General features: G+C 29.8%; 1 protein-coding gene across 2 annotated transcripts in view; it reads left to right on the top strand.

Annotated features, from left to right (window-relative positions):
* Ca-alpha1T (Ca[2+]-channel protein alpha[[1]] subunit T) overlaps positions 1 to 14,071 on the top strand; it is a 490,322-nt gene that overhangs the window by 342,445 nt on the left and 133,806 nt on the right. For both annotated transcript variants that reach the window (XM_071887138.1, XM_071887140.1), the window contains one exon: positions 13,597 to 13,747. In XM_071887138.1, the coding sequence (XP_071743239.1) occupies positions 13,597 to 13,747 (151 nt within the window). The remainder of the gene's footprint in view (positions 1 to 13,596; positions 13,748 to 14,071) is intronic.

Genomic DNA, 14,071 nt, shown 5'->3' with positions numbered 1-14,071 from the left:
TATTTCTACAGAACCATTATAACAAGCATTACACTTTCATTCATCTAAAACAAAAAAAGTTTAAAATTCTACAACTTTGAGTAATTGCCCCTATAAGTATTGAAATGTTAGCACTGTTCAATAAATCAGGGAGGTGAAAAAACTAGATACTTATAAAAATATGGTTAGAAATAAAATTGAGCTTTTTTAAAATATGTATTATAGAGAGACACTCTTCAATTGAGCATTTCAAATGGGATAGAAAATGTTCTTCTTTTACTTTTAACTTTAGAACCTATTTCTTTTTAAGTAACGATACACAAAAATTTGTAGGCAATGTTTGAGAATCAAAAGTCATTTTGATCATTGTTTCGTACTTTTGATACTCTTGGTGTGTTTATAAGGGGTTGGTATATTCAAGTATTCATTTTTTTTTTTTTTTGAAAGAGAAATAAAACACAAGATGAAAATTCTTACTTTTAATTTTTCTAAAAGACCAAAAAACAAGATTAGAATGATTCCCATAAAAAATTAATAATAATAAGAGCAATATTAAGGGAACAACATTTTCTTATGGAACATACTGTATGTCAATTCATTGCAGTAAAATATCCTAAATAAACACGCTGGAACAAGATGTTTAAGATATACTGGGTTGGGAAGCAAAACGTGGACTGAACGACTGATTTTAGAAAACTGTAAATAATCTTATTTTTTATTAATAATTTTGGAATTTTTTTATAAAACTTTGAGACACGACCTTTGTAAACATGTTCACTCATTATGGCCGCGCTAAGCAGCAATCACATCCTCTGCACGGCGGCTGAAATCCTTGCAGGAGTTGATGGTGAACTTCTCGGACAAGTTGTTCCACTCCTTCACAATGGCGGCCTTCAGGGAGTGTATGTTCGGATGAGATGTCCGGTTAGTTTCCCTCCCCAGATTATCCCTTACAGAACTTTGTTGTAGGCCTCCTTGCCGATGTTCTCCCCAGCCATAAAAAGAAGGGAGGTATCTTCTTCCCGTTGGACGCCACGATCTCCAGGGCCACTTTTTGGACCAGATGTTTTGTATGGAACACCCCCTTGACCTCCTGTGGTGATCCCTTAAGCCAACGGTTGTTCTGACGGTTGTAAACCTGGTCCATGGTGAAAATCTTCTCGCCAGAGAAATTTTTTACTGTGGATACATTTGCCTTAATCCACGCATGAACTTTCTTGTACCTCTGCTACCTCTTTTTCTTCAGAGTGTCTGCCAACAGGTGTCGTGGGGTCCAAATCTTCCTTCACAGCCCTCCCGATTGTCCACTCGTCCACGTCAAACTCGTTAGAGAGGCGATTCACGGATAATGTGGGGTCCACTTTGATCTTCTTCTTCAGTTCCCCCAAAAACTCAGAATCCCATTTCAAGTTGTGTCCCCTACTTCCTTCTTTCCTTGAGAGGTATTTTCCATCCTTTTTCATCTTGGCCACCTTGAAAATGAGGCTGTTGGAGCACTTAACAATTTCCATAATCTCTGCCACCTCTATTTTGGTATCCAGAAGGTCTGAGATCCTCTGCCTTTTATCATTTTGCTTACTCATGATTAAAGATTTGAGATATGTTTGTTTTCGTTTACTTATTCAGAAAGGACAAGAGATTCGGAATATGCCGGAAACAATTACAAAGTATCTCTGTTTTTATTACATAATTAACATTTATTAACAATCCACGTTTTGCTTCTAAACCCTGAATAATTTTTGCTAAGTTGTCCGGAAGGAAAGTAAAGCTTTAATAGATATTTTCCCATAAAAAAACTAATATTAGATAATATTTATTAAGAAGCAATAAAAAAACAATTGGCTTCCAATAAATTTTAAAGTTATTTTTAAAAAGTAATAATGCATTGGATGTCCACATATTATAGTTTTTTTGTATACCGTTACTATTTGGCTTTTTTATTTCTGGGGAAATCGTACTTGAGCTGGACCTCTGGAAATTTTGGGATCATGTTAGTAAAAAAATTGTAAAAAAATTGAAATATAAGTAATTCTTTGTATAAATTTATTAACCCTATGACAACCAAATTATTTTGTGGCAAATAATACAAAATTTTGAGTATGTTTTTATGTGTTATTTATCATATAAATGGATGGGACTTAAAAAAATTAAATTTACTCACTTTTTATTGAAAAAGAGCATATATAACAATTTGTGAATAGATTATAAAAACATTCCCTCCAAATGGCAGATATATGTACTAATTACCTAATTTAGCTGAGGCTAAAAAAGTTAAATACTATGACATAGTTTCATGAAACTTTTCTTGTACATAACTTACCTAGAAGTGGAGAAAATAGACAAATTAGTGAAGTAAAAGCTCTACCATGATTCTTGAAATGTAATTAATGATGCAGATACTTTGTAGGCCTGGGTTCTTTTAAATAATTGAGTGAGCTTTAACAAATAAGAACAGTACACTACGACTCCTCTTGTAAAACTTTCGTTTTTCATTTTATTTCTGCTTATCTCTACATTTGTTTTGAATGTGACATTGGCCCCTTAGGTTTAATAAGGCAGAATATGAGTACCTTTTAAGTTAGTCCTAAAAAGCTTTACTAAATTTGATTTCTTGTCCTACAAAAAGCACCTTCTCTACATTTTCAAGATGTTATATACCCTTCTGTTACGCTATGCGCATGTGTAAGTTGTGCATTATTAATCCACTAGAGTTATTTATAATAATTAATAGCTGTCGATTTAGATTTATTGAAATAAATTAAAATTCAATAATTATACGATAATGCAACTTAGTTGCATAAATATGGACCACATGTCCGTGCGGATCGCATTTAAACTGTATTACAGAACAATTTGTCTGTACTGGACGGTCGGAATAGCCTGCCTATTACTATCACTAATAGTGGTTGTTTTTGTAGAGCTACGTGTCTTACTTTTTTGAATTTTGTAACAAGATCTGAGACAAAAAAAAATCAATAGTAAATGATGAAAGAACTTTTTTTTTTGTCAATCTGGGTGCTGTATAATTTTAAAATACAACGTAAAATACTGACGTATTCAATGCGGTACTAAACAAAGTTAGTATTGAAATTAATACTTACAATGCCATTGCATCTTAATACAATTGAACCACTCATGACTTAACACCTCCTCCTCTCTATTAAAATTTTGTTTATACAAAAGAATACAATTTTTAATGTTTATTTTTAAAATTTCATTTAATTTCGGGATGCCTATTTTGTATTATAATTCAGATGGTTTTTTTTTTAGAAAATGAAAAACCTTATACCAATGGATCTGAACTTCTTTTGACCTCTACTACCCAATTTTTAAAGCTTAATAGAATCATTCCTTCCCAGATTCATTACTGATTAATTGTTCATAGATATTAATATAAATATAGAAATAAGGATAAAGTATGTAGCAATGATATATTGAATACATAAATAAATAATATAGTTTCAACTTAGTGCGACATAGTAAAAACATATTTACTATAAATATATATAAAAATAACAAATCCCTAAGATGAAATAAACACTGTGAATTAATAGCAACATAAAAAAGGAAAAGGATTAAAAAATACCATAAATAGTTATTTTGTCAAGCATTATCCAAAAATCTTCAAAATTATGTTTAAAGCTCTTCCTTTGCTGGATGCCATAGGTGGAAGAAACTTTACCTCTTATTCTACTGTGCATCATGTATCCGTTCCCATGTTTGAAACTTTCAGCGATAAGTTTAATTATCTGTTTATACGGCGGCGTCGTGCTGCCAATAAATGTTTCTTCTCCTAATGGTCAGATTTCCAACGATTACGTAAAAGTAGATATTTTAATAAATACTACCATTAATCCCTTTATTATAAGAAATTGAATTTAATATACAAACATTTAAATAATGTGACATGTGGCTATTTAAAAAAAATAATGTCAGAACGTTTCATTAGATTGGCTGAGAACAGATATATATAAAGACAATAAGTACAAATACAACTCCATATGTAGCAATTATATTAGCAGGAATGACATCGATTTCGATTATCCATTCTGCTACGAGTTCAACTAGGACTAACACTTACAACTTTGCAACAAATTATCAGTGTTTCTTTTTGTCTATCACACCCCAGCGATGACTTGATCCTTTTATGTTTCCTCTTCAAGAATACGACAATAATTTTAACAACTTAGAAGAATAAAAAGAAAACACTGTTTAGATTGTAACTGTAAAAAGTATCGTGCTCGTCCATTCTCATATTTTTTCACCTATATTAAAATACATATTATATGTCGGGATGATATTACAAGGAATCTCAAGGAGAAGGCAGGAGCGATACTGAATTTAGAGCCTTAATAATATTAACTGTTTGTTATATGAGCACCCTTCTCTTATTTTGTTGTTGTCCAACCGTTATGCTAAAAAGAAATAAAAACAAAACTGAACCAGGGAATCCTGACAATAAGAAAAATGTTTGAGAGTAGAGCAGTTTAGCTGCTATATTTGACAAGCTGCAAGTAGCTGTTCGCGAAGTAAATAAATCCAAGTTCCACTCTGCATATATCAACGACATATAGGCTTGAATTACTACAATGTTAATCCTCATTGCTAGTACAAGTCCAGCAAATTACAAGTCATGAGCAACCCCTCATTGTTATCATATTTCATGAGAACACACACTACTTATTAATTTCTACTTAGATATTCCCTTCTCAAGCATTAAATAATAATAATAGCTTTAGAAAATAAAAGTAATCTGTTCAGTTTGCAACTATAAAAGTCGTTCCTGCATTCTAGAAAATATTTTATAATCCTTTAGTTGCTTGAATATTTTCTTTCTTTAGGAGCGATCGATTATCCAACCTACAAAAATTGATTTCAGGAGAATATTTTCTCCCTAGCAGGCGTTCCCTGAGCTATGCCGCTACATTATTTTTGTTCCCAAAGTAGTTCCTTTGTTCGTTCATCAAAGTTCAAAAAGTGAATTTAATTCTCTCTTAACAAAAATTTTATGATCTTTTTCTTCTGACATAATTTTTTTAATTGTTTTAAAGCAAAATATTTTTCTAATCAGATTTAAATCAACCCCCAAAGGAACACAAACTGTCACAAATGTATCTGCGTATTAAAAAAACCTTGTAAAACGATATTATAAATTGGGATTTCTTAAGTTTTCATTAAAACCTTTTCTGTGAATGAATCCCTAAATAAAATGAAAAACTCAATTGTTTTCTAGGAAATATTGTTCTTTAAATAAATAAAAAATTATATTAAATAAATTGATAAAAAACATTTAAAACACTATGTCTATTAATTAATATTATGTTAATTAAATTATAGAAGAATACCTACAGATTGGATGATATTGCCATAATAACATATCTTTTGCCTTCCATACACGCTACAATAGGTATATGAGCTTGTTGTAATATGAAGCAGAGATCCAGTATTTTAAGTAGTAAATACATGCATGAAATTAAGAAAGGAAGTTAAATACAAAAATAATTAGTTAAAGAAAGGTTGAACGTTGTTTATTTGCTATTAGTTGTTCATCCTACTCGAAGACAGTGGTGCCACTTTAAGTTTATTATTGTTTATGAGTCCATAGTTTGTTTATTTATTTGTTATAATAGTAAATCCTTGTTGGACACGGAATAGAATCGAGGACTGACATCAGAGATATTCTGTTATATATTAAGGGGTTGGATTTGTTTGTTCTTTCTCTCGAAATGGCCGGAGTGCGAACCTACGCATATTCAGTTCAAGAGAATAATTTATCCCGAGCAAGTTGTCAATAAGCTACATCGATTCCACACAAGTCATATACTCTTTAACTCTGTCTATCCATTTATCATAATAGATAACAATTTAGTCAGCTTCATTATTCTTTAGTCCAACTTACAACTTACTTAACAAATGAAATTTAGTTTAATACAATAACTCAAAAAATATAAATAAAATTATATATATATATATATTTATAAAAAATATGTTTTATATAACCAGCGTTTATCTTGATTTATGTGATATTTTGCAAAAATATCACATAAATATTTGTGTATTCTATTTTTTGTTTTGTTTTGTTTCTTCTTACTATGAATGTTTGTTTTCCCAAATAAATACAAAGTGTATAATAAATCATGTTTAGACGAATTCCATAAAGTCTAGCTTATATCAAACAAGTACATGGCAATAAGGCAAAAGCTTAAGGGTTGACAAAAACCTCAGTTATTGAAAAAAGTCACGATATAAATTAAAATAGGAAGGTCGTTAAATAAAAAAAGGGAAACAAATCGTCTGTAAGGGGGCTTAAAGATGGCTTCTGCCATCTTTATCTTACAATAAAATTATTTTATTGCCACAAATGTAGAACTTTTGGGGATGAATTGTAACACATAGATCTGTACTAATCGTACGGCTTTTTAATTTCAAATAACTGCTGCAAAAAAACAAATAAAATCGTTTGTGTTGTTTTTTTCAAAAATTCTACCCATATCACGAACATTAACCGCATTAAAATTAAAATTTTCTTGTTTTCTGTCCACAACCCATCTATAAACAAGAGTAATTAGCATTAACATTGTTATAAAGTTTCAAAATGTAATAAACAAATAAATTATACCAAAATATATTTATATAGCCTCAACTTAAATTGTTTTTACACTTCTTATTTAATAAAATTTGCTTTCAACCGTTTCAGAATTATATTAATTATAAAAAATAAGAGTAATTCGCCTTAACTTGAACAATTTATCCACTTTTGTTAGTAATCCTTTAAAAATGATCAATGAATAGATCTTTCCCCATATCCTACTCATAAGTAGTTCAAGATAGGGGCCTTCACTTATATTGTCTTGACGGTGAAATGATGTAAAATTATAGATTTAAAGGCAATAGCGTAACAAACTTTCCTGATTGTCTAGTTTTACCGTGTGCAAATCCTTTTTTGTAGGATTTGAAAATTTGTTTTTTATAAAAATAATTTGGAATCTTTATTTTACAAAAATAATTTTGAACACGCCTCTATTTTTTACATTAAAGTGTGCGATATAGCCAAGGGATTTTTTATCATGAGAGCTAGAAAAAGTGCAGGTGTCTAGTTTGTTTTTTAAGATATTTTTTTACAATTTTTACAAATCTTAAAGAGCGCTTTTTTATTTGGAAAATGTTATATTTTTTGATAACTTTTTGCTTACCCTAACGCCCCTCCCCCTTAAACCGCCACTGCTTACTGATTTATGAGGGAATTAAGTAATTTTATTTACTTAACTTTGGGGGAGAGACTAAACAGAGTAAAAATTCTTTGAAAATATGCATTCATCAGATGTTATGTGATTAAAAAAGGATTTATTCATTGTTGATCACATTTTCGAAATCACTGGTTTTATTACTTATTTTGGATGATAAATTCGTTGAATTTGGTTCATAAACAGTGTTTTAATTATATTTTCCAACATTGTCATCATTTTTCTAATACTCTTGAAGATAGAACATCCAAGTATAAAGTAATTACGTGTGAGTGTGCTCATGAAATGAATTAACAATGCTATTTTTTGGAGGTGTTATTGATGTGAATCATTGTAAGGACTTTTAGTAGAATTGAGGATTGACATCAGAAAGTTTCTGCCTATGTCCTTATTATGTACGAAGTTGGATTTTCTTTCCTTGCGCTCATATAGCTAATTGCAGTTAATTCGATAAAACACTATGAGAGCTAAGCTGTTTTTTCCCCAATAGTGACAATGAATCTATTCAACTAATGTTATCATTATTTAAAGAAGATAGAGGCATCAAGCTGGTTGAAATACAATCTCTATCAAAAATGACTAGGTATGGTACTTTTGATGAGTGCGAGGATATTAAAATAATCGTCCTAGCAATGACGTTGCTGAAAATCTTTAATCTATCATAATTCAGTTTTTCAATTAGATGTTTATTTCCTCTTTCCTTCAAGTATCTTCAATTAGTTTCCCATTTATGCAAATATTTCTACATTCATAAATAAATGTCAATAGTGCACATTGAAATAGACTCACTTCTAATTAAATGTATTTAACAGTAAATAGGCATAAATTTTCATTTTCATGCATAGATTGTTAAACGTATTGTGTAATTGAGTTCCTTTAATGTTCTTTCAGTTTTAAATAAATTATATTTAAATTCTACGTGGGAAAAAATATAATAAAAATAACTAACTATATGTATATTTATTTAAAATTACTCTCTTTATGAAGGTATTGCATGTATTTTGTAGTTCTTTTTAAAAGGGTAGATAAATTTTGGAAAAAAATATATATGTAGGAAAAAATAAGGCTTGTAACATACTACCTTTATTTTAAACTATTAATTATTCTAATCTTCAATAATTATCATACTACACATAGAATAAAACATGGGATTCTGGTATGAAGTTTTTGGAAGTGGGTAGCTTTGTGCATACATATACCTAAAGCCTGAATTACAAAGAACCTATAGAAGTACAGAATAATATACAAATGCAATTGAGTAATATAAATTATTAATTTACGTAGAATGATAGATACCCCAAAATAGGGATCCAAAGGACAGCCCGCTTTTTGAAAGAGCATAACAATGAAAAGTGCGAGATAATGTTTCTATGAACTTATGACGTAATTTTCATAAAAATGTTTCCAGCTCCCCACAATTGAAATGATTACCAGTGTCCGTCATGATATGTGATAAAGCAGGAAACAAAAGATTGTGCGTTCCATGTATAGGTAGAGTATTTCGGGCCCTAATAAAGTTTCATAGTTTAGGATAAGTCCTTATCGGTCTTTTATGGTAACTAAAACAGCTGAAATGACGCAGTTACTAACTATGCCCTTCCACATGTTTAGAATAACTTCTTCTAAGAGACAAGATAACAATAGTTTAGAGTATAAAGTGTGCAAGTAGAACTCATTATGATACATTCTAGCCATCATTTTTTTTTTGTTTTTATCTTATTCAAATCTAGCTATGAGAAAGGAATAGTTAAAAAGGCAGCCAGTACTGTAAAACTGAAGGACCGACGTATCGTATTGCCAGATATTTTTTATTGTACATTTTATTCTTCTAAACAAGAAAATAACCATAAAACCTTCAAAAAAAGTGTCTTTCATAGATGCGTTTTGATTTGAATCACGGTAGTTATTCATAGAAGTCAACTGATTGTTTTTATAAATTGAGGAATTAATTATTCATAATAAATAAAAAATATCAGACTTATAGAATATAAGAATAAAAATATACTTGAATAAATATAAATCACCCTCGAAATTAAGGAACAATAAATAAAAGGTCGTATTTTTAAGAGTTTAACATATAGTTTTTGTAGTCCAAATTAATAAATTTGTAAAATGTGGTGTCCTTATTTGGCATAAATGAACAACCAAAGTATATTTGATAATAATATAATACATACTTCTTATCAAAAAAGGAGATTTCAGTAATAACAATGAGCAAAAACATCAAAATATATGCGCGTAATACGCGGTACCAAAAGATAATATTTATTTATTGGCAACATGTTTGGAACTAAAATACTCATACATGAGGCAAGTTAGAGAAACATTGTTAAAAAGTTTTTGCAAATATATGTTTCATCTATAATACTTAATCAAATAAAAATTATGTAACTTGATTTAAATCGATAATTTTAAAGAAACAACACCAAATTTTCCTTTTTTTGAACACATTACAGATTTTCAAATCAAAATCATGAATGTTTTATGGTTATTTTCTTGTTTGGAGGAATAAAATGCAAAATAAAAAATATCCAGCCATTCGAAATTCCCTATTTTTGTCATTCCAGTACTGTGTAATGGACATACATTGGTAATTATCATTATGCCCCAAAAAATATTAGAGTACTTTTTAGATTGATGTTTCGGAGCAGGAGTCCCCAGACATGGGTATTACCATGGTTCATCCCTTACAACACATCTATAAACCTAGATAAAAGATTATTTCTGTTTTTTAGTTCAAAGTCCAACAACGATCCCATAATAATATACATGTACAATATTAAATTGTCAAAAAGTAATGGCACTTTGTGGTCAAATAAAATATAAAGTATATATTTTTCTTCCTTTGTACGTAAAAATATGTATGTATGTACTTCAAAGGAAAATATGAACTGAAGAGATAAAAGCATATGTGTGGTATTTTGTTAGAAAATACACATACGAATAATATTTAACTTAATTTGAATTCGGAAGAGAGAGTTATATAAGGTTTTTTTTTTTAAATTTGTCAGGGTCACATTGTAATCATAGTGAGTAAGAGATAAATATCCAGATAGATATGGATAAACGTACATATTCGATAACATTCCTTCCACGAAGTTAGAGTATAGGACTTTTTTAAAGCCTCTTTTTTCCATAAAATCTACTACAATTGAAAAATATTGCTTTATCATATTTAGGATTTTACATTTTTCTGTAGATAGAAAAACAATTCCATATAATTATTTGTATACTGCCTCCATTAAAACTTTTTATTATTAAACATTAACAACTCATTTGTATTTTTTTATCAGCATAGATAAAATTGTAAATTTTAAGTGTTTAACTGCCTGAAAAAACGATTGTAATCACCAAAAGAACTGTGTATCCTTAATTATTTTCCAAACAGGCTGATCTAATGTTTCTTTAATTCTTGGAAAGAGAACCTTAAAGTATCAAGTAATGACTAGTACGTGTTCTCATGACCCAAGGAAAATAAATGTAATGTATTTTTATCCCTGTGTCGAGTTTCACCTAATGTCCCTTATCCTATATCTGTAAGACTTATACTATTTTATATTTACAATCCTTTTTCTTTAATATCAGTGTCTCCGTTATATCTTGTGTCTAAGTATCTTGGTTGAACTCAAAGTAGAATTGAGCATCGGGAAGAGAGATATTCCACTCTATTTTCTACTAGATACGATCTTGGGTTTGTGTTTATTTCCTTGATTTAATAGCTGCTTGTAGATAGCCTAATGAAACGTAATGCCATACCTAAGCTACTCTCTTCCAAGACATTATTCAAATTGTGAAAGTTATTACATCATTTTGGGTGCTTTTTTACATACCTCATATGTTAAGAATTTACAACTCAAAGCATAGAGAGAAAACTAATTCATATTTTAAAAATTCATATAGAGTCCAAGGGCTTTGGTATGGAGAATCAACTCAAGTCATAAGTATTTTCTCTTAAAAAAGATTTTTAAATATTTTTATCAAGTCTTCATATATCTTTGGTGTTCATTTTCAGCTCATATAAATATGTTTGATGATTTTAACCTTCAGACTGTTCTTGAGTCCAGTATAAATTTTGGTTTTAATAATAAATCAAAAGAAATTGCTATAACATAGCCAAAAAAAGAACTTCTACTCATGTGGGACAACGCACGTCCCCACATAGTCAACGACACCAGGAAGTTCTTAACGCAGATAAAGGCGGAAACAATCAAACAGTCTCCCTACAGGGAGGACCTTAATCACCTTGACCAATTTCTCTTCCGTAAGCTGCTCCGGGATTACGATTTTGATAGCCACGAAGACCTCACATATGGCGTCCAGTGGGTGATGAAGTTAGTGAACCAAGAGGAGCTCTCCAGGCAGTTATGGGAGTTGGAGAACACCATTGCATCGACGTTATCCAAGCCGGAGGAGACTTTGTGGCATCATGGAGTACTTTTTTCAAACTTTTGAATGTAATTTCTTATCTTACTGAGGCAGTCTCAATCATTTCAAGCCAAGTAAATATCCAAGAATTTTAATAATAGCTAAGAACTGATACATACGACTTAATATTTCTTCAATATGGTATTTTTAATAGAAAATCTCAATTTATGATTTGCAGCACCTCAAAAGATTTCACCATTCTAATTTGTTCATAGAAATTGATAATAATTCGTAAAAAAATACAAATGTAATCGAGACTCACGATTGAGACACACAATCTATCTTACTTTTGTGTTGATGAGCCGCATATCAATGCATATTGTGCACAGACCAAAATATTTCTATATACATAAAATAATCAAGTAGTTAGTACTTGCTCCGAGCCATTCATAACTATATAGTGGTATTCATTAACTTTTAAATGGGTAACTAAGTGAGAGCACACGTTTTTTTCATTTTTTTTTCATGAGCTTATACTTGTAAGTCCCTTTCTACAATGTTTTTACATACATAGAGGGGTGGGGAGCTATTATTCTTATACTACATATGAATAAAGAGAAACCTACATGTTTTTGAATTGTTTTTGTTTTGAAAAGAGTGTAAAGTCAATCAGAAATGCAGCTTATATTAGGTAAGAGACAAATTAGATTATTTTCTTGTGAATTCATTTACATAATGTTTATATTTCCAATGAAATGAAACGTAGGAGTAAAAATTATGAAGATTTTACATTACACTGCTTATTTTGCCATAAACATAGGTGCCACTAAGAATTTTATAGTATCCCTATACTCCCCCCCCTAAAAATCAACACTGATATCCCAAGTTAAAAATAACAATTATCAAAATATGAAATCAATTTGACTCACCTTGAATCAGTTAAATAAACGTATGTTAAAGAAGTTGTAGGGCGGGCTCATTTCCGCAGGAGAGAAGGGGATTTATAAGTAATACTCAAGTAATAGGTCATTTTTGAAAGTATTTTATTTTTTTGAATTTTCCCCCATAATTAAATGTTTCAATTATCGTTTGACGAAATTTCATGAATCTGACATGAATCATCAATTATAATCATTATTATATGTCACAAATGATAGTACAAAATTAAAGAAGCTCATAATGTAATTTAGTAATTTCTATGATAAAGTTCAGATTACTCCATGGTTGTCGAATAAATATAAAAAATATTGACACATCTGAAATTAAAAAAAAAAATTATATCAAATAACTTTTCTTATTACCTTCAAATCTGATTTTTTTTTAATCCTTTAACATACCTAGACTTATATTTCATATTCTTCCTCACCTTCAATTATACATTTCCCCTGTCCTTTTATTGTTGATGAACATTCATTCCCCTGTTCAAGTTTTGTTACAAAGGCTATAGGAAGACTGCCAGTTTGAACATGTTCCACGATTATTTTTTATTCATTATTTTGATGTAGTTAAAATCAAATGAAACGAGAAAAAGTTTTAAACGAATAGTAAATCTTTAACGCTTTAGTTAGAAGTTGTGCTTAATATAATCAAAAGAAAGTAATCAATTATTGTTGCATACATAAAATCCCAAGATTTCCACAAAGACTTACATTTAGGTATAACTCAATAACAAATCCTCAGCGTTACTCATCCTCTTTCACGTACTAAGAATTACTTTATATTTAAATGTTCTCTCTTCAAGCATAAAACAATTATGATATTATGAAATATCTTGTTCAAGTTGCAATTCAAAATATTTTCTGTCCCATTAGTCACGCTCCTGTCTTCTCCTTGCGCTCACCAAATCCCATCTCTAGCCATAATCAGTGGAAAATTCAAAAAACTGTCTCTAATATATTTATAGCTCTTATTACAACATAATTAGACTCTAGACCTCTTAAAATTAAGAAAACAAAACAAAAAATAATTTATCCACAACTAATATGTACAATTATTTTTCTTTTTTTAGGAAAATCGTTTCGAAAGCCTTATACAGATGATGATTATATGAATTCGGATATTGGTGATCCACCAGCTTCAGAGTTTGCAGAATATTCCTTCCGCTTTTTGAATCTATCCAATCCTGTCCGTAAATTCTGTATACGAATTCTCGTCAATCCGTAAGTACTGGGGGCTTCTTCATAAATTATAAAAAAGGCCTATTGCGTAATGGCATTTCTTTATCTAGATTTTACAGCCTTTGCAAAGAGAAATTGCAATAATGTCTGTCCAAAAAGATATTTATTTTTAAATTAAGTTAATTGCGTATGTACCATATATTATATCCATTTAAAATTTATTAAATGAACATTGTAAATATTGATATAGCATTATACGAAAAATACTTTACGTTTTTGGTTTTTTTTTTCTTAAATTAAAAAATTAACACAATAAAGTAAATATTCATTTGGACAAACTTATGTACCTGACATTAGTTGAACTCC

Source organism: Lepeophtheirus salmonis, chromosome 1 (assembly GCF_016086655.4).
Source record: "Lepeophtheirus salmonis chromosome 1, UVic_Lsal_1.4, whole genome shotgun sequence".
NCBI classification, from domain to species: Eukaryota; Metazoa; Arthropoda; class Copepoda; order Siphonostomatoida; family Caligidae; genus Lepeophtheirus; species Lepeophtheirus salmonis.
This window is presented reverse-complemented; position numbering and strand designations above follow the sequence as displayed.